The sequence below is a fragment of the Centropristis striata genome, chromosome 4, assembly GCF_030273125.1.
Source record: "Centropristis striata isolate RG_2023a ecotype Rhode Island chromosome 4, C.striata_1.0, whole genome shotgun sequence".
NCBI classification, from domain to species: Eukaryota; Metazoa; Chordata; class Actinopteri; order Perciformes; family Serranidae; genus Centropristis; species Centropristis striata.
The window spans coordinates 9,323,138-9,345,488 of NC_081520.1; the positions used below are offsets into that span (position 1 = coordinate 9,323,138).

The 22,351-nt window shown below is 39.9% G+C and overlaps 2 protein-coding genes across 2 annotated transcripts; both read left to right on the forward strand.

The window, feature by feature from the left end:
* The first annotated feature begins 1,305 nt into the window (after nucleotides 1–1,305).
* On the forward strand, nucleotides 1,306–6,325 carry LOC131969927 (extracellular calcium-sensing receptor-like). The gene is made up of 9 exons (XM_059331157.1): nucleotides 1,306–1,454; nucleotides 1,658–1,952; nucleotides 2,115–2,201; nucleotides 2,375–2,644; nucleotides 2,952–3,155; nucleotides 3,260–3,535; nucleotides 4,880–5,104; nucleotides 5,206–5,329; nucleotides 5,412–6,325. Exons 2-9 carry the CDS (start codon nucleotides 1,686–1,688, stop codon nucleotides 6,323–6,325), a joined length of 2,367 nt encoding a protein of 788 aa, XP_059187140.1. The 5' UTR covers nucleotides 1,306–1,454; nucleotides 1,658–1,685.
* A 9,165-nt stretch (nucleotides 6,326–15,490) lies between these two features.
* Nucleotides 15,491–19,635, forward strand: LOC131970287 (extracellular calcium-sensing receptor-like). The gene is made up of 9 exons (XM_059331649.1): nucleotides 15,491–15,678; nucleotides 15,858–16,152; nucleotides 16,299–16,385; nucleotides 16,555–16,824; nucleotides 17,183–17,386; nucleotides 17,490–17,765; nucleotides 18,199–18,423; nucleotides 18,519–18,642; nucleotides 18,722–19,635. Exons 1-9 carry the CDS (start codon nucleotides 15,512–15,514, stop codon nucleotides 19,633–19,635), a joined length of 2,562 nt encoding a protein of 853 aa, XP_059187632.1. The 5' UTR covers nucleotides 15,491–15,511.
* Nucleotides 19,636–22,351: the final 2,716 nt, after the last annotated feature.

Genomic DNA, 22,351 nt, shown 5'->3' on the forward strand with positions numbered 1-22,351 from the left:
TTACAGGCTAAGCCTTATTGCTGTCTTATCCTCTGAAAGCCCAGCCCTTTAATTCACTCCATCCGCAGAAACATTCAAGGCAAATAACGTTCAGCTCACACAGACCCAATAAAGAGAGCAGTGATCTCCATCCCTCCCCTGCATAAGCATACTGCATGTATGTTTTTTTCTGGTTTGTGTAGATGTCCAGGCAAAAGTTTGTACTCCTTCTACTCTCCATCAGCTGACAGACAACAAGTGGTAATAAAATATATTGTACCAAAAGTTTGTAAAATGTATTAAAATTGTCACAATAAATCTGCCCTGTCTGTTCACTTTTACAATTCAGTTGCTCTGCAATCTGAATTAACTGTAAGTAATCACAGATCATAATTTAGGAAGGTGAAATGTGTTTTTAAGCAAACCATGATCTGACAAATTAAATGTGTTAATCCAAGCTATGGAGAAGTAACTGACTATTTAGTCTTACATATATCTGCAACATGTCCTTTCACTACTGTTTGATTTGGTGTTAGCAAAATGTATAACATGCACTTTTATGTAATGTGTCTGCATGTCTGCTATCTATTTAATTCCCTAATGCAAGGTGTCTCCTAGGGATACTGTAAATCTAGAAAATAGAGATACTCATTTAAAGGCTAATTCTGCTGCTGCCACCTAGTGGACATCTTGGTCTGACTCAGAGAACATGACAGTGAATTGGATATATTAAGAGATAATATAAAGCTCTGTAGTTACTTTAAATGTTGTAACTAATAAAATGTGAAACACGCCTCATAACAGTATTCTTAAATCATGATAGAATATAGTCACATGAATCATAACTATCAAATACATGAAAACTGACAGAAATCAAAGTTTCTGTTATATGTAAAATGGAATCGAAGAATGGAATATGAAGGCTACACATTTTGCATGCAACTCTTGTTCTATGTCATTTTCTTTTGTTATACTGTTTGTTTGTTTTAACCTCAGTTTGCTACTGAAGTAAAGAAAACATTTCCCCATTCCATTAAGTTAAGACTATTCGCCTGACTATTATAATAATGTTGTGTTATGTCCTGCCCACACGACTGGCCGTGCCCTGATAGGTGGAAAGATTGAATGATGACAAAATGGTCATGTAGAAGATTTCAGACACCTGCATATAAAATACAGCAACTGTGCATCAAGATCATAGACAGGGGTGAAGGGATGATAGCAGTTATGGGAGCATTTTATTACATATACTTGGTCTTTAGTGTCTACCTGTCCTTGCTTTTGTTCTTCTCTTCTATTTTCTTCTCAATGTCGTCCTCTCTTTCCTCATCTTGTAAATTACGGAGACAATTTCATCTCAATGGGTTGCACAAGGCTGGTGATGTGGTTCTGGGTGGGCTGTTAAAGATCCACTACATTCCAGTCTTCCCTGAGTTGGAATTCACTTCAGTGCCACAAGATCCCACCTGTAAAGGGTAAGTTTCATACACATGCAGCAGAAATATTCAGACTATTTAATATAGGAGATATGTGTCATGTATTGTATGGACCATCATTTGAAACTGAGATATACTTCGTGTAAAATGCAGCTGCCAAAAGTCAGACATATGAATGCAGGATGTTTTTATACTTTGGTTATGTGGTTTTGATAGTTGTAATCTTGTCCTTTGTATTTTAGCTTTGACACTCAGGGCTTTAGGCAGGCCATGGCCATGGTCTTTGCTGTTGATGAGATCAACAGAAACTCCAATCTGCTACCTAATGTGACTCTGGGATACAGTCTTTATGATAACTGTGGTGCACTTGTTACTGGATTTGGTGCTGCTTTGGTGCTGGCCAGTGGTCAAGAGGAGCAGTTTCTGCTGAAGGAAAACTGTTCAGGGACCCCATCAGTTGTAGGGATTGTGGGTGATACCTATTCATCATTTTCTATAGCCAGCTCCAACGTGCTGGGTTTATTCAGATTGCCCATGGTGAGCTTGTATTTCTTCTGAACTTTTAATAGGCTTTTTAAGAACCTGTTTCATATTAAATGTTGATAATTTGTTGAAATGGGTTAAATATTTCAAAAGGGTCTTTTGACTTGAATGATATATTGTAGACTGAATATGTGCATACCGTTTATCTCTTCTCAGGTGAGTTATTATGCCACATGTTCCTGCCTGAGTGATCGGCAACGGTTTCCATCCTTCTTTAGAACAATTCCAAGTGATGCATTCCAGGTAAAACTATTAGCAAAAATTATGAATGTGTATGTTTTACCAGAAGTATATCAAACTTGAAAATATGTCTTGCCAATGCAAAAAAACATATATTTGGGCATGAGGAAGTGCATACTTTGTGCAAAAATTACATAGATTGAGACAATAATCATAAAAATTCTCTATCTAATTAGGTGCGTGCCATGATTCAGATTCTGAAACATTTTGGCTGGACTTGGGTCGGCCTTCTGGTCAGTGATGATGACTATGGACTCAATGTTGCCAGATCATTTCAGTCTGACCTGACTCAGTCTGGTGGAGGTTGTCTTGCATACTCAGAGGTTTTGCCCTTGGGCAATGACCGAGCACAATTTAGGAGGATTGTGAATGTGATGAAAAAATCAACAGCTCGTGTGGTCATGGTGTTTGCAATGGAGATCCAAATTCATCAACTAATGGAGGAGGTTTGGTTTAAAATACAACACATTTTATGAATCTATGTTTTGAAAATATTTATGGTTTCTGTACTCAATTTAACAACAACACGTATCTCTCCAGTTAACAGTCCATGTGTATGTTTATACATATGTCCTCCTTACAACAAGTGAATAAATAATTGAGATAAAATATGCAATTCACAAAAGTATTTTTTTTCTCCCTGTTGCTGGAGGAAAAGTAAAGAAAAATAAAGTGAAAAATTGCATTTATTGTCACAGCATAATTGTTCCTTATATTTCTAAAATAATACTTATTTTATGATGCGATACTCAGGTGGTGAGGCAGAGTGTGACAGGCCTGCAGTGGATAGCAAGTGAAGCTTGGACATCAGTTGATGTTCTCCATACACCTGATTTCATGCCTTACCTGAGTGGCACACTGGGCATAGCGATCCGGCGAGGAGAGATATCAGGGTTCAAGGACTTCCTCTTCAAAATACGTCCAAATCAACACCACAGCAACTATCGAAACAGCATAGTGAGAGTTCAATCTTACAATCTGAACTGAAATTGCAGCAGTAACATATTGTCATTATTTTTTATTCACACTGATTTAAAAAAAAATATTTTTTAACTATTCAGGTAAATCAGTTTTGGGAAGAAATGTTCCAGTGTAGATTTGCACCTCTTCCAAAAAGCTGGGTGGAAGCTGGGGGAGCACTTTGCACTGGACAGGAGGATCTACTCGATGTGGAAAATGAGTTGTTTGATGTGTCAGAACTCAGGCCTGAGTACAATGTGTACAAGGCTGTGTATGCTCTGGCCTATGCACTCGATGACATGCTGCACTGTGAACCAGGAAGAGGACCTTTCAGCGGGCACAGCTGTGCCACTCTACAAAACCTGGAGCCATGGCAGGTGTGATATCAGTTGACACTCATGTTTCCGAGATGCTAGACCTTGAGGAACTAAGCTGATGTATTTTTCCAGTTGGATTATTATTATTTTTTAAATTAAGTTCAGTCAGTAATACTCTCATCATAGATTTAACCATTTATTGCAAGAATGGTTTTACAGTTTATTTTGCGGTGTGGGTTCTGCCCTTAGAGAGCTCTCAGCAGTATCTGCGCAGCATGCCACAGATCCTGGCTGACAGCATAACATCTAATCCTCCTGGGACATGCAGAACAGAACCTAAATATACTATATGCAATGGTACTGACACCTTGCAGACATTACGACAAACAATTCACCTTAGAAAATAATGACGTGCTTACCAATACAAATGGAGCTGGGGTGGTGGAGGGAGATTTAACGCAGCAGTTATTGGCAGCAGAGTGGAAGTGATGGCCTGCCTTGTTGTCAGAGTGTCATTATGATTGGTTGGGCTTCGCATGGTTCTCAGATCAACTATTCCGCCTGAAATAACTCCATTACTGGTTGCAGTAAAGTACATGTGGACTCCAGGACCCTCTGACATCACAAACCATTTATATTGATGCTAGGTGTGGTCAGAGGTGAAAAATACTTGAGACATACAATCAAAGAGGGTAGCAAAACAATTGACCACTTGCACAATGTAGTGTAACATATTAAAGTTATACTAACTGCATATACAAACTGCATGTCACTTTACTTCCTGTCCAGTATGCAGTGACGTTATTGTAGCCTCCAGTGATCATATCACATTCTTCATAAAGCTGACGGTGGTTTTCTTCCTTATTGGCCAACTAGGCTAGCTGGCTGGCTAATCTCAGAATTTTAAGACACTGAGGTAACTATAAAAATTATCAGTTTTGAACAGTAAATACTACAAACATAAAGCTAAATGTAAAAAGTGAATGAATTAACATAAGGATAATAAGTGCTGTCACGTGATCACTGGAGACTGAAGTTATCTCGCGTGTATATGGCTAGCTGGCTACACTGCCATTACGGTGGGGATTGACCCTGGCAGAGGACGGAGCGAAACCCGGCACAGCTGTTACACGACTGCTACGTACACGGTGGAAATCCCCAGTCAGTTAACGTTACTGCACACTGGACAGGAAGTAAAGTGATGTGCACTTCATAAAACGGATATTCATCACACTATATTATGCAGTGGTCAATGCTTTTCAGCATGCATTGTTAACTTGACAATTCTAGCAAAGCTAGAAGAAGAAATATTTTATAATAAATGGAAATGCCTAAGCTTATATATGGAGTTTGGACTTTGTTAAAGACTTTATCTGTAATTTACTTTTTCTTGCCCAATGGAAGCTGGTGTACTATTTGGATAAAGTAAACTTCAGCACACCCTTTGGTGATCAAGTGTCATTTGATGCGAATGGTGATGCTTTACCAATATATGATGTCATGAACTGGCTGTGGCTCCCTGATGGACGAACTAAAGTTCAGAATGTGGGTGAGGTTAAAGAGTCCGCCAAAGGCGAAGAACTCAATCTTGATGGAGACAAAATCTTATGGAACTCTCAATCCAAACAGGTTACGTATTACTTATCAATTTTGTTGATTTTTGTGCAATAATAACATAAATAACAGCATAAAATGGTGTCAATCAATGAAAACACTTGCAATCTGCACAGCCCCCGCGGTCAGTGTGCAGCGAGAGCTGTCCTCCAGGTACCCGCATGGCCAGAAAGAAAGGGCAACCCAAGTGCTGTTTTGACTGCATCCCTTGTTCTGATGGAAAAATCAGTAATGAAACAGGTTGGTTTTCATGAAGAAAAAAAAGCTTTTCTTTAAGTGAACAATATAGATGTTTACTTTAATATTGTCCTCTTTTTGCCAGACTCCATGGAGTGCACCAGTTGTCCAGAGGACTTCTGGTCCAGCCCCCAGCGTGACCACTGTGTTCCCAAGAAAACTGAGTTCCTCTCCTACCATGAGCCTCTTGGTATCTGCTTGACAACTGCCTCATTGTTGGGCACATTTATTTGTGCTGTAGTCCTGGGAATCTTTACCTGTCATCGCAGTACACCCATGGTACGCGCCAACAATTCAGAACTCAGTTTCCTGCTCTTGGTGTCTCTTAAACTATGTTTCCTGTGTTCACTGCTGTTTATCGGCCGTCCCAGACTGTGGACATGCCAACTGAGACATGCAGCATTTGGGATCAGCTTTGTGCTTTCTGTCTCATGTATTCTGGTCAAAACCATGGTGGTTCTGGCTGTGTTCAAGGCCTCCAAACCAGGAGGTGGAGCCAGTCTGAAGTGGTTTGGTGCTGTGCAGCAGAGAGGAACAGTTCTGGTTCTTACTTCCATTCAGGCAGCAATCTGCACTGCTTGGCTTGTCTCTGCTTCACCAGCTCCTCATAAAAACACTCAATACCACAATGACAAGATAGTTTATGAATGTGTAGTTGGATCCACAGCTGGTTTTGCAGTATTACTTGGCTATATTGGCTTACTGGCTACCATCAGCTTCCTCTTAGCTTTCCTCGCAAGGAATCTTCCAGACAACTTCAATGAGGCCAAACTCATCACTTTCAGCATGCTGATCTTCTGTGCTGTGTGGGTGGCCTTTGTTCCTGCTTATGTCAACTCTCCAGGCAAATATGCAGATGCAGTGGAGGTATTTGCCATCCTGGCCTCCAGTTTTGGTCTCTTGGTGGCTCTGTTTGGACCCAAATGTTACATAATTCTTCTGAGACCAGAGAGGAACACAAAGAAAGCAATCATGGGTCGGGGAACCACAAAGTCATAAGAACATCTCAGCATGTCTGAGTCTGTTACCCCACACTCACTGCCCATCAGTTCAAAGAAGGCAATGCACGGGGACTCAATGTTTGAATTTGAATCCCTACATTTATGGACAATAAGATATAAGTGCACTTTAAACCAAAATGTACATCAAATATGTGATGAACACCAACATTTTAAATTAATCTACAAGCCTTGTTGCTGTCCTATCCTTTGAAAGTCCAGCCCCTTTTCACTCCATCCCTGAACTATCCAAGGCAAGACCTGAGTTCAGCTTACACTGACCCAATAAAGTGACCAGTGATCTAACTGAACTGTCTGCATCAGCATACTGCATATGTGTTTTTACTGGTTTGTGTAGCTTTTCAGACAAGTAATTTCCTCCTTCTACTCTTTGTCAGCTGACTGTTCAACAAGTGGTAATAAAGTGTATTTAAAGGCTAATTCTGCTGCTTCCACCTAGTGGACATCTTACTCTGACTCAGAGAATATGACAGTGAATTGGATATATTCAGAGTTAATCTACAGCTCTGTGGTTACTTTAAATGGATGTGACTAAAATTAATAAAGTGTGAAACAGGCCTCATAACAGTATTCTAAAAGCATAATAGAATACAGTAACATGAATCATAACTATCAAATGCATGAAAACTGACAGAAATCAAAGGTACTGGTATATTGTGTTGAGAAATGCATTGAAGAAACCTTTAAAATTAAATTATCTGACTCCAACAGTAAATCCTCTCACCTATTTCTCTGCGCCGATCGTTTGATGGGGAATGATGAGCAGCAAGTTCTCAGTTCAACGTAATTCTATTGCAATGCGTCAAGAAATCTGCAGGTCTCTGGGTCTCTGGGTTCAAACTACACTTCCCTGATTTACATTAGGCTGGTCAGTTCATGGAGTTTGGACCAAGTATCAGGTTTAATAGAGGTTTAATAAAAAAAATTTACCTTTAACTCTCCAGAAGGTGCAACCCTCTTGAACTGTTGATTGGTCAGTTTTAATCAATATTGTGGACACATCATGTCACCAAGCAGAGAAGACAGTTATCTCTTTTGCTCTGTTATGACTTGCAAGGATGATAGTGGGGACACAGATTTTGCAATGTTCACATAAGATATAAAACGTAAAATATATATATTTGTGATTATAGAATCTTACTCTCAATAGGACACAGAAAGTTTAGGCAGATAAAATAAATCTATCTAGAGTAGTAGTTTTAAAGTAGTAGTCATAGTTTTAAAACAATATTAGTACATGATCATTGAATCAAAAGCATCTTACATGATTAATCTATAAATGCTTAGAGGGGGCACACACACAGTTAGTGAATTACGCATGCATAGATAGTGACCTTCGTCACACAGAGACAGAATAACAGATTATTTCTAACAATTTCCCCTTTGACCTCATATACATGAGGTCAATTACATCATGTCTTCGTCTTCAACATTGTCACAGTCATCAGCAGTAGCAATATCAGTGAGCAGTAAAACTTGCATTTCAGAGTGAATTAATGCCATTTGATATGGGGGAGGGGATTTACCTTCGATTACCACCACTATGCTTGTGTTGTCTATGTCAATTCCTCCATACTGTACCAAACATGCGTCAGTGGATTTACTCACAAGAGACCTCTTAAGTCGAATGGTAGTATTACATTACCACCAGACGGAGGGACCTCTGTTTCCACCTGTAGTGTGGGTGGTGTGCCTCCACTCTCCCCCCACTAGCACTATAAGGAGAGATATCAAGCAGAGCAAAACAGCCCATATCCAAAGCAATCTTTCTGTAGGATACATCCACATTTTTGCAGTATATAATATCAAACACAATTGATTATATGAATATGATGTTTCATGAATATATGATTCTCACAGCTTATGTCGTTGCTGTTTCAACCTGATATGAACCTGCCCAACGTTGTTCTGTCCACTTCCTTTTGATGACCTTCAGCCACACCCACTAGCAGGGTCTTACACCCTTACCCGAGCTTTCTTTGTCTGGTGCTGTCATGTCTCCTGGACCTGTGTGGACAAAAAAGGCTTCCAGTGCAATTAGAATACTCTAAAAGGACACATGGTCCAACTGTGATAAGTCCAGTGGCACCCCCCTTAGACCCACAGTGGCTGGTCCTTCAAAGCATCTATACTGTAGAATAGTGAAGCACACTTAGTGGAAATGAAACCGAATAAAGCACCAAATATCTCATTACACTGATAATAACTGAGTCAGTATTGGAGAATAAAGTACAAGAAATGCTGGGCAAGAAAAAAAATTCAGGTAGATTATGAGTCAAATATCCATTTGAAGAAGTGCTTTTAGTCTTTTCAAAAATCGATTTTAAAATAACTTTGACCAATGGAGTAAAAATAGAATGCATTTAAAACAGCTGCATTTGACATTCAGACCAATATAATGAATGGCCTTGTGGCCCCCCACCTAGGAAGGCATGTAAAGTTGGCAACTTGGCTCACAATGTGATGCTCTGTCAACTGAATTTGCCCAAATCAAGACTCTCCTACAGAACCTCCAACCCCGATGACTAGTCCCGCAGCTGAGCTCCCTTTTTATCCAGAAGAGGATACACTGTCCACTGCTGCATCTTGTTGTTCACTGAAGGGGCTGAACTAGGTGTGGATGAGGTTGCCTCCCATACCTCTCAGGCTTTCTCACTGGATTCTGCGAGAAGCTCCATGAGGGATTCTGTGTCTGGCGGTAACACGATTAGGCCGGCCATGCGTGTGGCCCTGGCCTGTTTGGGGTTTGATGAAGCTCCAGCGACATCTGCACCTGTGAATGCCTTTTTCAGGCAGGCTCCTCAATCCTCCACTTTCACTGTGCCCCCCTCTGAGCCTTAGATTGCCGAGCTCCACAGGTGCTGGTCAGATCATAGGACTCTCTCCCATCATACTAGTGGTAGCAGAGCTCTGGCAACAATACATCAGAGGGGAACCTTCAGGGCCTTCTACGCCTTCAGAGAAGGCCTTAAAAATTCTAAACTAAAAAATATGAGTATTAAATAATATATGTATTTTTTTTTTTTAAACTATCTCATTTAATTTGATACAATATATTTAATACATTTTCTCTCATCTATGTTCTAAAGTTAAGTTTACTGTCAAGATCACATCAGCAACGAAAGGTTTACTGTCCTGAAACATGTTATCCAATCAGAATCGTCCGTCTCCATGGAAACCCGGTTAGCTAGCTCATTAATTGGTTAGGACTTCACGAATCTCAGGGAAGGCCAAGCTATGTGTTTTGGTTTGGAGAGTGATGGGAAAATTGACCAATCACGGTTTGATTTTAAGTGGGCGGGACAAAAACAGAAGATCGTAGGCCTTCTTGAAGTCCTAACAGCGTCAGAGTGGTGAGAGCCGTTGAGAGACAGTTAAATGGTAGAAGACGAGAGTGACGTTATGGCTAGCTGGATAGCATCGCCTTTTCCAAGGCGGACTTTCACAGAAAAACTTCAAATAATAATAAATGAAAGACCAACTCCAGAACTGGAATTAAAAGATAAAGTTAAGAAAGTGGAAAGGCATTTCAAGACCGAAAATTATCAGCGATATCCATGGATGACGGGCTGTAAGAAAACAAACAGGCTGTACTGCTGGAGTGTTTACTTTTGTGACAAGTCATCCACCTGGGTCAGCGGCGGATTTGTCAGCCTTACAAATCTGACAAAGTCAGCACACCAGCATCAAGATTCTGCGGCACACCTGCAAGCAACGGTCAGTTTGAAAACTTTGTTTTAGAGGACTAATTAATCTGACATAATCTGGCCATCTCTGTCTGTCTCTATCTCTATCTCTCTCTCTCTTTCGGGCAGCGACACGCTGTCATTCATTCATATTTCAGCGCTGACAGAGATTTTACTCCGTACAGCAACAATAATAATAATAATAATAATAATAATAATAATAATAATAATAAGTGGTTAGTGGTTCAGTTTGCAAGCATGGTGTGTGTTTTAGATACATACGTAGATAGTGCGCCTGGCACGTGTGTGCCAGACGCACAGAGGCATGCGTAAAACAGCAATTATGAACACTTCATGCTGTTTAGTTATTTTTTTTATTTCTTTTGGAATTTTATTAGTATTATGGAGCCGTGTCGGTCCATGTTTGTAAGTCTTTTTCCCCACATGATTATATTTTCTAAAGTTGCAACAAGCAGGGATGGCAAGACTTTGTGTTTATTAGTTTTAAAACATGAAAAATGCAAAAACAGGAGCCGGTCAGACTACTGAAGGCCCAGCTGTAGTGCTCACGGTTTGCCACTGCAATACATGATGCATTATAGGCTTGGAACAGTTAGCTCCTGTTGAGCCTCCTATTGCTGCACTCATTGTCTCCCCAGATCAAGCACTGAGGGCAGATGCACACAGCCCTTGGCCCCAGTGCCGGGCTACAGATGATCTCCTGACTAGAAGTTATAACATTGCAAACCCCCAAACCCTTGGGTGGTGTCCATGTTATCCAGGGGTTACACACCCGGCCCCCAACCTACAGCTGGATGGGTTCTACTCAACATTCTTCCTAGTACCAAAGAAGGATGGTGGGTTTCGCCCCATTCTGGATTTGAGAGGACTGAACCGGTTCCTCAAGGTTCTCCCCTTCCACAAGCTACGTGTGGCAGATGTTCTCCAGTCTGTAGTACAGGGGGACTGGTTTGTGTCAATAGACTTGTAAGACGCATTTTTTCATGTCCCCATTGCCATGCATCACAGGCGATTCCTCCGCTTCGCTTTTGTGGACAAGGTGTACCAGTTCAAGGTTCTTCCGTTCGGGCTCTCCCTGGCCCCAAGTATAATCACACGGTGTGTGGCAGCAGCCCTGTCACCGTTGCAGGCCACTGGAATGAAAATCCTGCCATACTAGGACGTCTGGTTGGTTGTTTCCCCAACTCAGGAGCAGGCAGTCGAGGACACAGCTGTTATCCTCAGCCTTGTGAACTGGCTTGGCCTCACGGTCAAATACGTCAAGAGCAACCTGACTCCAGGCCAAGTCGTGTGTTACCTTGGGCGGATATTCAACTCTTAAGCAATGCGAGCCTGCCTCTCCACAAAGTGTGTGGCTACCATTCTGCAGCTTGTGAGGTATTTCTGAGGGGCATGTTCCTGAAATACAGCCTCTTCCTTCAGCTGATAGGTAAGCTATAACTTCAGCATCCATGGTGGCTCCACTAGGGTTGCGTCCCCTTCCTATTCTCGGTTATGTCAACTTTTAGTGAAACTTATGTTTTGAAAGCATTATTCATCTTTGGATGTCAGCAAAAACAAAAAAAGAATCACACCCATGGTCCTCAGGGGTCAAAAAGGACCCCATGACATTTGACTGTGTAAACCTGGTTAGTTTTATAGTACTGTCGTTTACAGATGCCTTTAAATGCATCGTAGTTGGTTCTCGTCAGTTAATTGTATTTCGGAGCTCACCTGAATGCATCACCTGCAGCTCTGTGTGTGTGGCGGGAGCGACAGGGGAAGACAGAGAGAGAAACCCCACGTTGCTCCAGAGCACAGTGTCCTGTTCAGCAATAAAAGTTACTAAATTTGTGATTTCTATGATTGAACTGCTTGTAGAAAGTGAACGTGAGGAGATACTTAGAAGTATAGAAGTGAAATTGGTCACACGAGCGACACCTACAGAGTGTTTTCCTCAAACTCTCGAAACTATTCTGGTGAGTTAGCTCAATTAACAGTATCGTCCCGATTCAGTGCATTGGAAAAAAAGCCAGTCAGAATAGTCATGATATGTTTAATGATGTTTGGACATTTTTTGGTGATATTGTGATGATGTGTTGTTATCGTGTGTGACTGTGACGAACAGGTTACAGTTTTCAGAGCGGTTAGCTTAGTCACGGCCTGGTAACGAGTGCAGCTCAATAGCTATGCTGTAGCTCAAGTAGCAGATGATGTAGGATATTAAAATGTTAATATGTTCATATTCCATGTGTAAGGGCTGTGTTGTTTACATCCCATGTAAATTGCATTATTTAATGTACACTGAAAATCTTAAACAGACAGCCGTTTGAACTGCTAAATAATTGCGCTGCATGTTGTGCAGGCTGGTTCTTTGAGGGGATGAATTCTTCGTTTCAACCGTGACCTGTACCACCCGCCATTGCTGCATGGAGACTTTTGGTTCATCGGACACGCAGTTTGGACATCGGTGTGGTAGGGCAAGGCTCGTTCCTGAGGAGTGACACGTCTTACGTGTGACACGCACTTTGTTTTTTTTCCCTGAGATCTCAGTATTTTATTTATTTTATTTTTTTATTTTTTTCCCTTTTTGAAAAAAAACTATCAGAGGAACCTAAAGGACTGTGTTTTATCTGGAGGACCCTGAAAGACAATAAATAAACTGGAAAGGACAACAAAACACAGGAATAAATAAGGACAATTGATACCGACTATTAAAGGGTGAAAAAGAACATTTATTTTTATTTCTTTATTTTATACTGATACTTACCTGGTTCAGCAAATTTCATTTCATATTGTTAATTTAAATTGTGTGGGAACTGCATTATTATTTTAAATGGTTTAAGGCTGAACATTTTGTGTTGAGAAATAACAGAATATACATATAGTACAGGCCAAAAGTTTGGACACACCTTCTCATTCAATGTTTTTCCTTTATTTTCATGACTATTGACATTGTAAATTCATCAAAACTATTAATGAACACATGTGGAATTATGTACTTAACAAAAAAGTGTGAAATAACTGAAAACATGTCTTATATTCTAGTAAGCAAAGGGTGGCTACTTTGAGGAATCTAAAATACAAGACATGTTTTCAGTTATTTCACACTTTTTTTGTTAAGTACATAATTCCATATGTGTTTATTCATAGTTTTGATGCCTTCAGTGAGAATCTACAATGTAAATAGTCATGAAAATAAAGAAAACGCATTGAATGAGATGGGTGTGTCCAAACTTTTGGCCTGTACTGTATATATACCACATTCTGTGTAGTGTGTGTTATGTGGGCCGGAGGTCTATTGCTCTTATGTTTCAGTGCTACTGCCAGTCTCGTTTTCTGAACCTAGTTGATCCAGGAAGGTTGAGTAAGGGTTACAACTGGTTTTAGGACATGTAGAAAAAAATTAACAACTTTTTTATTCACCTTTTATAGCAACTCAAGACCAACACATAAATATATAATTTTCATATTTTTTTCATTGTTATTGGTCAGTTTTAGTCAAATATACAAAATTTGTATATACAAATATAAAAAAAATCCGGCTGAGGAGGAGAGCGAGGAAGAGGTTGAGGTCAAAACGTATATTTGCACATATTGTCCATTATGCCTATAGACACATGCACACACTCACAAACACAAACACACACACACACACACACACACACACACACACACAGGAACACAGAGTCATAGACACATACACACACTCAGACAAACACACACTCACAGGTACATATCTTCTCACAAGGACGCACAAACACACACTCACAAGCACAAATGCATGCACACATCGTCAAACTTGAATATTATGCCCTAATTTTGTATATTTGACTAAAACTGACCAATAAAAATGAAAAAAATATGAAAATTAAATATCAATGTGTTGGCCCTGAGTTGCCATAAAAGGTGAATAAAAAAGTTGTTAATAATTTAAAACACTCATGGTTTTTATAGAAAACCTGCATATTAATTTGCAGTGTGGAAAGAGCCAAGTCAGAGTGAAGGGTTTATATACATGACACATGCATAAACGTGTTACCCTTACACAGTCATTGAGTAACAAACTAATATCCAAACAGGATTGTGATTCTGACATACAGTAACCTCCGCTGATTAATGTATTTGGGTGCATGCTTTAAATCATGAGTAAATGAAACGGATTGTCTGTCTCTAAAAGAGGGCGGAGACTGAGAGAAACCGAGAGCTTGTTGAAGAAAACCTGCTCGCAATCAGATTAGGTTCTCAGAGTCAGTTTAGAGTCTACTTGGAACAGGCCCCAGAACTGTCATACTTGACAGGTAGGGGGAAACAACATTAATTGTGCAAGTGGGAATCCCGACAGTATTTTGGATTGGGTTGTACATAAAAATGGGATAGCAGTTCATATTGTCGTGAGTTGTACATAAAACTAGGATAGTTGTTTATAATTTATTGGGCTTTGTTTTAAATTGTGATAGCTGTTTATGGGTTCTATATAACACTGGGATAGCTGTTTATTGTAGGGGGTTGTATATACAACTGGGATATTAATATAAAACTGGTTAGTTGTTATAGTTATAGTTATAGTTGCTGTATTATTTAGACAATGTAATATTTACATATACATATGAATGAATAACAAAAGGGGTAGGAATAAATAAGTGTTTACTTCTTCCTACTCCTTTTCGAACATGAAATATTTAAGTTCAAGTGCCTGGATATTTTGTTTATTGAGACTAACATCAAAGTTTCATACAGGCTTTCCTTTTTTTGTTCTTTATTATGATTTTTACATCATTTCACTTAGTCGTGAAACCTGTTTGCTTTTATCTGTTTGCTTTTTTTTTTAGAGCATGTTCAAAATAAAGATACTTCACTTCATAAATATACTTCATGCTTCTTATAAGTACACACTTCGGTCTTGTTTATGAAACATTATACAGGTAATCTCTGTGTTTGACATGGGCCTTACACAACTATTCATTCACATTACTTTGAATATAAACCACAAAAAAAAAATAACACAGACAAATGACATTACACTTCTTCAAAGGAATTGGCACATATTGAATTAACCCAGAAATTTAACCCAAACCCAATTGATTTAAATATTTCAAAACTGGACTAAGTTGTTTTTCTCTGAATCGTTCTTTTCTCATTATTTTTTATATTTATGAACCCCATCATGTTTCTGAAGTATAAAAACACATTTCCATCATTCCATAAATGTAAACGTTATTTACCTCATTATTAAAATAATTCTATTCGTGTTATGTCCTGCCCACATGACCACCTGATAGGTGGTGTGAAAGATTCAATGATGACGAAATGGTCATCAAGAGGATTTCAGGAATGTGCATATAATATAAAGCAACAGTGCATCAAGATCATAGACGGGTGAAGGGATGAAAGCAGTTATGGGAGCATTTTATTACATATACTTAGTCTTTCGTGTCTACCTGTTCTTGCTTTTGTTCTTCTCGTCTAGTTTCTTCTCTATGTCCTCCTCTCTTTCCTCATCATGTAAATTACAGAGACGAATTCAACTCAGTGGGTTGCACAAGGCTGGTGATTTGGTTCTGGGTGGGCTGTTTGAGATCCACTACATACCAGTCTTCCCTGAGTGGGAATTCACTTCAGAACCAGAAGATCCCACCTGTAAAGGGTAAGTTCCACACACATGTAGCAGAAATATTCAGACTATTCAATATATGATCATCATTTGGAAGTGAGATATACTCAGTTTAAAATGCATCTACCAAAAGTTGGACAAATTAATTCAGGGTGTTTTGATAATGTGGTTATGTGATTCTGACAGTTGTAATCTTGTCATTTGTGTTTTAGCTTTGACTATCAGGGGTTCAGGCTGGCCATGGCGATGGTCTTTGCTCTTGATGAAATCAACAAAAACTCCAATCTGCTACCTAATGTGACTCTGGGATACAGTCTTTTTGATAACTGTGGTGCACTTGTTACTGGATTTGGTGCTGCTTTGGTGCTGGCCAGTGGTCAAGAGGAGCAGTTTCTGCTGAAGGAGAACTGTTCAGGGACCCCATCAGTTGTGGGGATTGTGGGTGATACCTATTCATCATTTTCTATCGCCAGCTCTAGTGTGCTGGGTTTATTCAGATTGCCCATGGTGAGCTTGTATTTCTTCTGTTTAGGAACCTGTTTCATATTAAATGTTGATAATTTGTTGAAATGGATCAGATATTTAAAAAGGGATTATTGACTTGCATGATATATTGTAGACTGCATGTGTGCATACTGTATGTCTCTTTTCAGGTGAGTTATTATGCCACATGTTCCTGCCTGAGTGATCGGCAACGGTTTCCAACCTTCTTTAGAACAATCCCAAGTGATGCTTTCCAGGTAAATCAAATGGGAAAAAAAATGTGTATGTTTTACTAGAAGTATAACAAACTTGAAAATATGTCTTGCCAATGCAAACAAAATCATATATTTGGGCATGAGGAAGTGCATACTTTGTGCAAAAAATAGAGATTGAGATGATAATACCAAAAATTCTCTGTGTATTTAGGTGCGTGCCATGATTCAGATTCTGAAGCACTTTGGCTGGACTTGGGTGGGTCTTCTGGTCAGTGATGATGACTATGGACTCCATGTTGCACAATCCTTTCAGTCTGACCTGGCTCAGTCTGGTGGAGGTTGTCTTGCATACTCAGAGGTTTTGCCCTGGGGCAATGACCCAGCACAATTTAGGAGGATTGTGAATGTGATGAAAAAATCAACAGCTCGTGTTGTCATGGTGTTTGCAATGGAGATCCAAATTCATCAACTAATGGAGGAGGTTGGATTTGAAACACAATATATTTTGTGAATCTTATGTTTTTGAAAAGGTTTATGGTTTCTAACGTCAATCTAACAACACCTGGTATCTCTCCAGTTAGTAACAGTTCATGTGTATGTTTATACATGTATGTTCTCCTTACAACAAGTGAATAGATAATTGACATAAAATATGCAAATCACAAAAAAGCATTTGTTTTTTTCTCCCTGTTGCTTGAGGAAAAGTAAAGAAAAGTAAAGTGAAGAATTGCATGCATTGTCACTGTATAATTGTACACAATTAAGTGCAAATGAGAAAGCATAGTTTGTTTGCTCCTTAGATTTCTGAAATAATATGTGTTTTATAATGCGATACTCAGGTGGTGAGGCAGAATGTGACAGGCCTGCAGTGGATAGCCAGTGAAGCTTGGACATCAGGTGGGATTCTCCTTACACCTGATTTCATGCCGTACCTGAGTGGCACACTGGGCATTGCCATTAGGCAAGGAGAGATATCAGGGTTCAAGGACTTCCTCTTCAAAATACGTCCAAATCAACACCACAGCAACGATGGAAACAGCATAGTAATTTAATCTTACAATCTGAACTGAAATTGTAGCAGTAAATTGTTTTCATTTATTTTCATTAACAGTGATATTTTTTTATTATTTTTTATTCACATTTCAGATCAATCAGTTTTGGGAAGAAATGTTTCAGTGTAAATTTGCGCCTCTTCCAGAAAGCTGGTTGAAAGCTGGGGGAGCACTTTGCACTGGACGGGAGGATCTACTTAATGTGGAAAATGAGTTGTTTGATGTGTCAGAACTCAGGCCTGAGTACAATGTTTACAAGGCTGTGTATGCTCTGGCCTATGCACTCGATGACATGCTGCACTGTGTACCAGGAAGAGGACCTTTCAGCGGGCACAGCTGTGCCACTCTGCAAAACCTGGAGCCATGGCAGGTGTGATATCAGTTGACACTCATGTTTCCAAAGAAAGCTGCTAGACCTTGAGGAACAAAGCTAATGTAGTTTTCCAGTTTGTTTATTATTTAAAAAAATTAAGTTCAGTCAGGGATACTCTCATCATAGATTTAACCATTTATTGCAAGAATGGTTTATACAGTTGTATTTTGCGGTGTGGGTTCTGCCCTTAGAGAGCTCTCAGCAGTATCTGCGCAGCATGCCACAGATCCTGGCTGAAAGCACAACATTTAATCTCCCTGAGACATGCAGAACAAAACCTGAATATACTTTGCCTACACTGTAAACTTGACAATTACAGCAATGCTAGAAGAAGAAATGTTTTATAATAAATGGAAATACCAAAGGTAATATATGGAGTTTGGACTTGGTTAAAGACTTTATCTGTTTATTCTTTCTCGCCCATTTGAAGATGGTGTACTATTTGGATAAAGTAAACTTCAGCACAGCTTTTGGTGACCAAGTGTCATTTGATGCGAATGGTGATGCTTTACCAATATATGACGTCATGAACTGGCTGTGGCTCCCTGATGGACGGACAAAGATTCAGAATGTGGGTGAGGTTAAAGAGTCCGCCAAAGGCGAAGAACTCAATCTTGATGGGGACAAAATCTTATGGAACTCTGAATACAAACAGGTTACTTATAACTTATTGACTTTTGTTGTGCAATGACAACAGAAAAAACAGCATCACATGTTGTCAGTCAATTAAATCACTTGCAATCTGTACAGCCCCCCCGGTCAGTGTGCAGCGAGAGCTGTCCTCCAGGTACCCGCATGGCCAGAAAGAAAGGACAACCTGAGTGCTGCTTTGACTGCATCCCTTGTTCTGAGGGAAAGATCAGCAATGAAACAGGTAGGTATTCATGAAAAAAAAAAGGTTTTCTTTAAGTGAACAATATAAATGTCTACTTTAATACTGCCCTTTTTTTCAGACTCCATGGAGTGCACCAGTTGTCCAGAGGACTTCTGGTCCAGCCCCCAGCGTGACCACTGTGTTCCTAAGAAAACTGAGTTCCTCTCCTACCATGAGCCTCTGGGTATCTGCCTGACAACTGCCTCATTGTTGGGCACATTTATCTGTTTTGTAGTCCTGGGAATCTTCACATATTTTCGCAGTACCCCCATGGTACGCGCCAACAATTCAGAACTGAGTTTCCTGCTCTTGGTGTCACTTAAGTTATGTTTCCTGTGTTCACTGCTGTTTATCGGTCGTCCCAGACTGTGGACATGCCAACTGAGACATGCAGCATTTGGGATCAGCTTTGTGCTTTCTGTCTCGTGTATTCTGGTGAAAACCATGGTGGTTCTGGCTGTGTTTAAGGCCTCCAAACCAGGAGGTGGAACCAGTCTGAAGTGGTTTGGTGCTGTGCAGCAGAGAGGAACAGTTCTGGTTCTTACTTCCATTCAGGCAGCAATCTGCACTGCTTGGCTTGTCTCTGCTTCACCAGCTCCTCATAAAAACACTCAATACCACAATGACAAGATAGTTTATGAATGTGTAGTCGGGTCCACAGCTGGTTTTGCAGTATTACTTGGCTATATTGGCTTACTGGCTATCCTAAGCTTCCTTTTAGCATTCCTTGCAAGGAATCTTCCAGACAACTTCAATGAGGCCAAACTCATCACCTTCAGCATCCTGATCTTCTGTGCTGTGTGGGTGGCCTTTGTTCCTGCTTATGTCAACTCTCCAGGAAAATATGCAGATGCAGTGGAGGTATTTGCTATCTTGGCCTCCAGTTTTGGTCTCTTGGTGGCTCTGTTTGGACCCAAATGTTACATAATTCTTCTGAGACCAGAGAGGAACACAAAGAAAGCAATCATGGGTCGTGGAACCACAAAGTCATAAGAATATCTCAGCATGTCTGAGTCTGTTACCCCACACTCACTGCCCATCAGTTCAAAGGAGGTAATGCTGCATGGGGACTCAATAAGATATAGCTGCACTTCAAACCTAAATGTACATCAAATGTGTGCCTCAACACCAAAATTCAAAATTCATATTTTAAATATAAGTCCCATTTTTACAGGAATTGTTTGCATTGCTTCCCAGGTGATAGCGCCAACACTGTGTGTAAAAACTATCCTATCTCGCTAAGGTTCTAGAATCTCTCGTCAACAATCAGCTCAAAACATTCCTCTCACAAAATGATATGCTGAGTCCCCTACAATCTGGTTTTAGATCAAAACATAGTACTGTTACTGCTATTTTTTCTACATCTTTTATAAACAATATTATATGTGCCATGGATAAAGGAAATTATTGTGCCATCCTCTTTGTAGATTTATCAAAAGCATTTGATACTGTTGACCATGCTCTGCTACTTCAAAGACTCAGTAACATTGGCTTTAGCCGTGTTTTCACTAGGGGGAAAAGTGGCCACTGGCAAAGTCTCAGGCCACACCCTTTCAAAAGTCCGCTCACTCTGCGTGTCTCCATTACAAGATAGCCCCCAGAGGGATTTAAGAGGCTCCGGAGGTGACGTATGATTTTCGCCCGTCACGTAATCGCTTATCGACAGTTTCGACCGTGACATCACATTCACGACGGATTAAACACGGGAGACTCAACTAACCAGCATCGCTAACTGTGCACTGAGGGTCCGGTGCTTGTTGTAAACAAACAGAGATCACTAAGCAAACACCTCCTGTAGCAGCAGCACATACACACTGTACTGCTACACAGCTGTTGTCTAGCAATTGGCAATTGGCATACTGGACGCTAAGGGGTTAACATCTCCGGCTCTGCAGCTGGGAGAGACTGCTACAGGAGGACTGTGCCGCTTTGACTTGTTCTTACTCTTCTTACTCTCCAATAGCACCAGGAAAAGCCGCTGAGTTTGTCTCCAGTTGCTTTCTTGAAAAATAGTCGCTTAGGGTGTCTGAAAAGTCGCTAAATATAGCAACAAAGTCGCTAAGTTTGCAACACTGCTTTACCGGTTTATACAAATGGCGTGTGTCCCATAGAGTACTACGTCACATCCTGCTTAGAACGTCACATCCTGCTTAGCGATCTATCCAATCAGTAACCAGGCTTTTTTCAGGAGAGAAAAAAGGCCCTGCTCTTAGACAGGGATGAAAAAAATCCCGACAGAAGTCTGCTCCGGAAGTCTGCTCTCTTCTCAATCTAAAATTAGTTCTTAATTTACACACTCTAGTGATTGCTTAGTGCTCAATGTTCCCCGGACAAATACTGAATTTGAAAAAAACTGCTTTCAGTTTTTCTGCTGCATCTAACTGGAACATCTTACAACATTCACTCAAACTCAACAAAATTATAACTCTGGGCCAGTTCAAAACTATGATAACCAATAACTCTGCCTTTCACTGCAACTGTTTTAATGGGGTTTTTTTCAAGTGTTTTGTCTGTGCTGTATGTTCTTCATTGTGTTTTCTCAGTACTCTTGACATGATTGTAAATGAGGGGTTGCCCTCAATGATTCCTCAAGAATTAAATAAAAGATAAATTAAAAAATGAAATATTGGCAGCAGTTCTGTCTGATACAGACTGGCTGGTGGCCTCGTGTGGAATCTGACCTAGTCACCCAAGATGACTGCCTGGGTTAGGTCAGAGCAGCCGCATGGCTTTAGACACAAAATAGAGGATGGTGAAAAGGGGTATGGTCTCTTGTCTTGCTGTGGAGGATAAAAGACCAGGTGCTAACTTTGAATTTCTTTTCAAAGCTCTAGGTCTGTTTAAAAGCCAATTTAAAGTATATTGCATGGGATATAATGTGCCAGTGGCGTCCCTAGGCTTAAACATTCGGGGCTAAAGTCCCGGATGTTTTTTAATTAGCTCCGAATATTAATTAAAAATAATAAATAATTAAAAATATATATATATTTTTTTTAGATCACATCCTCAAACTGCGGTTATCTTATGTTGATGCTTCGATAAAACAGTGTTTGGACAGGTTTGATAAACAATGCATTTTTTATTTTATTTTAAAAAGCCACTACTTTGGCTTTGGCACACAAGTGTTAACACCTCCATCAGGCAGCAGGCGCACTTGACAACAGCAAGCTGTTCAGCTGAAGTGTAACAAGATATCATGTCACAAAAAAAGATTTCCATGTTTTTCCCCCCAGAGGTGGTCAGCAATCAAAGAGGTAATGGGAATAAATATAATAAATGATATAAATAAATGAAAAATAGAAATTATGTAAAAATGTATAATTTTGAAAAGAGTATTGCAGCTGGAACCACTACAGGGAAGTAGCTAATATTAGCTAGCTAGCAGCTAGTTGATATTACATGGGAAAAAACAATCTTTTATTATTAGCATCTGTCTGTAAATGCAATTGTAGTGTGTGAGAATTGTGTACCTAAAGCTTAATTATTTTTAGGCACACATGAATCTAGAGGGGAAAGTAGCTAAAGTTAATGTTAGGCTATAATGTTGAACCATCTTGTTCATTTTCTTTTTCATGCATGATAGCAGCTAGCTAGCAGACAGGGATCCTGCACAGCCTGCCTCTTTTACTGTAGCTGCTAATGTGTTTAATGGAAACCTAGCTAGCTAATGTCAGTATGGGTGCAAACTAAATTCAAAATGGGTCATTCA

Excerpts from the sequence above, each read along its gene's own strand:
- LOC131969927 (XM_059331157.1), top strand. The coding sequence starts at position 1,686 with ATGGCCATGGTCTTTGCTGTTGATGAGATCAACAGAAACTCCAATCTG. Across the intron at positions 3,536-4,879 it reads AAAACCTGGAGCCATGGCAG|CTGGTGTACTATTTGGATAA; the intron begins GTGTGATATCAG and ends GCCCAATGGAAG. Across the intron at positions 5,105-5,205 it reads GGAACTCTCAATCCAAACAG|CCCCCGCGGTCAGTGTGCAG; the intron begins GTTACGTATTAC and ends CAATCTGCACAG.
- LOC131970287 (XM_059331649.1), top strand. The coding sequence starts at position 15,512 with ATGTCCTCCTCTCTTTCCTCATCATGTAAATTACAGAGACGAATTCAA. Across the intron at positions 17,387-17,489 it reads GCAACGATGGAAACAGCATA|ATCAATCAGTTTTGGGAAGA; the intron begins GTAATTTAATCT and ends TTCACATTTCAG. Across the intron at positions 18,643-18,721 it reads AAAGATCAGCAATGAAACAG|ACTCCATGGAGTGCACCAGT; the intron begins GTAGGTATTCAT and ends CCTTTTTTTCAG.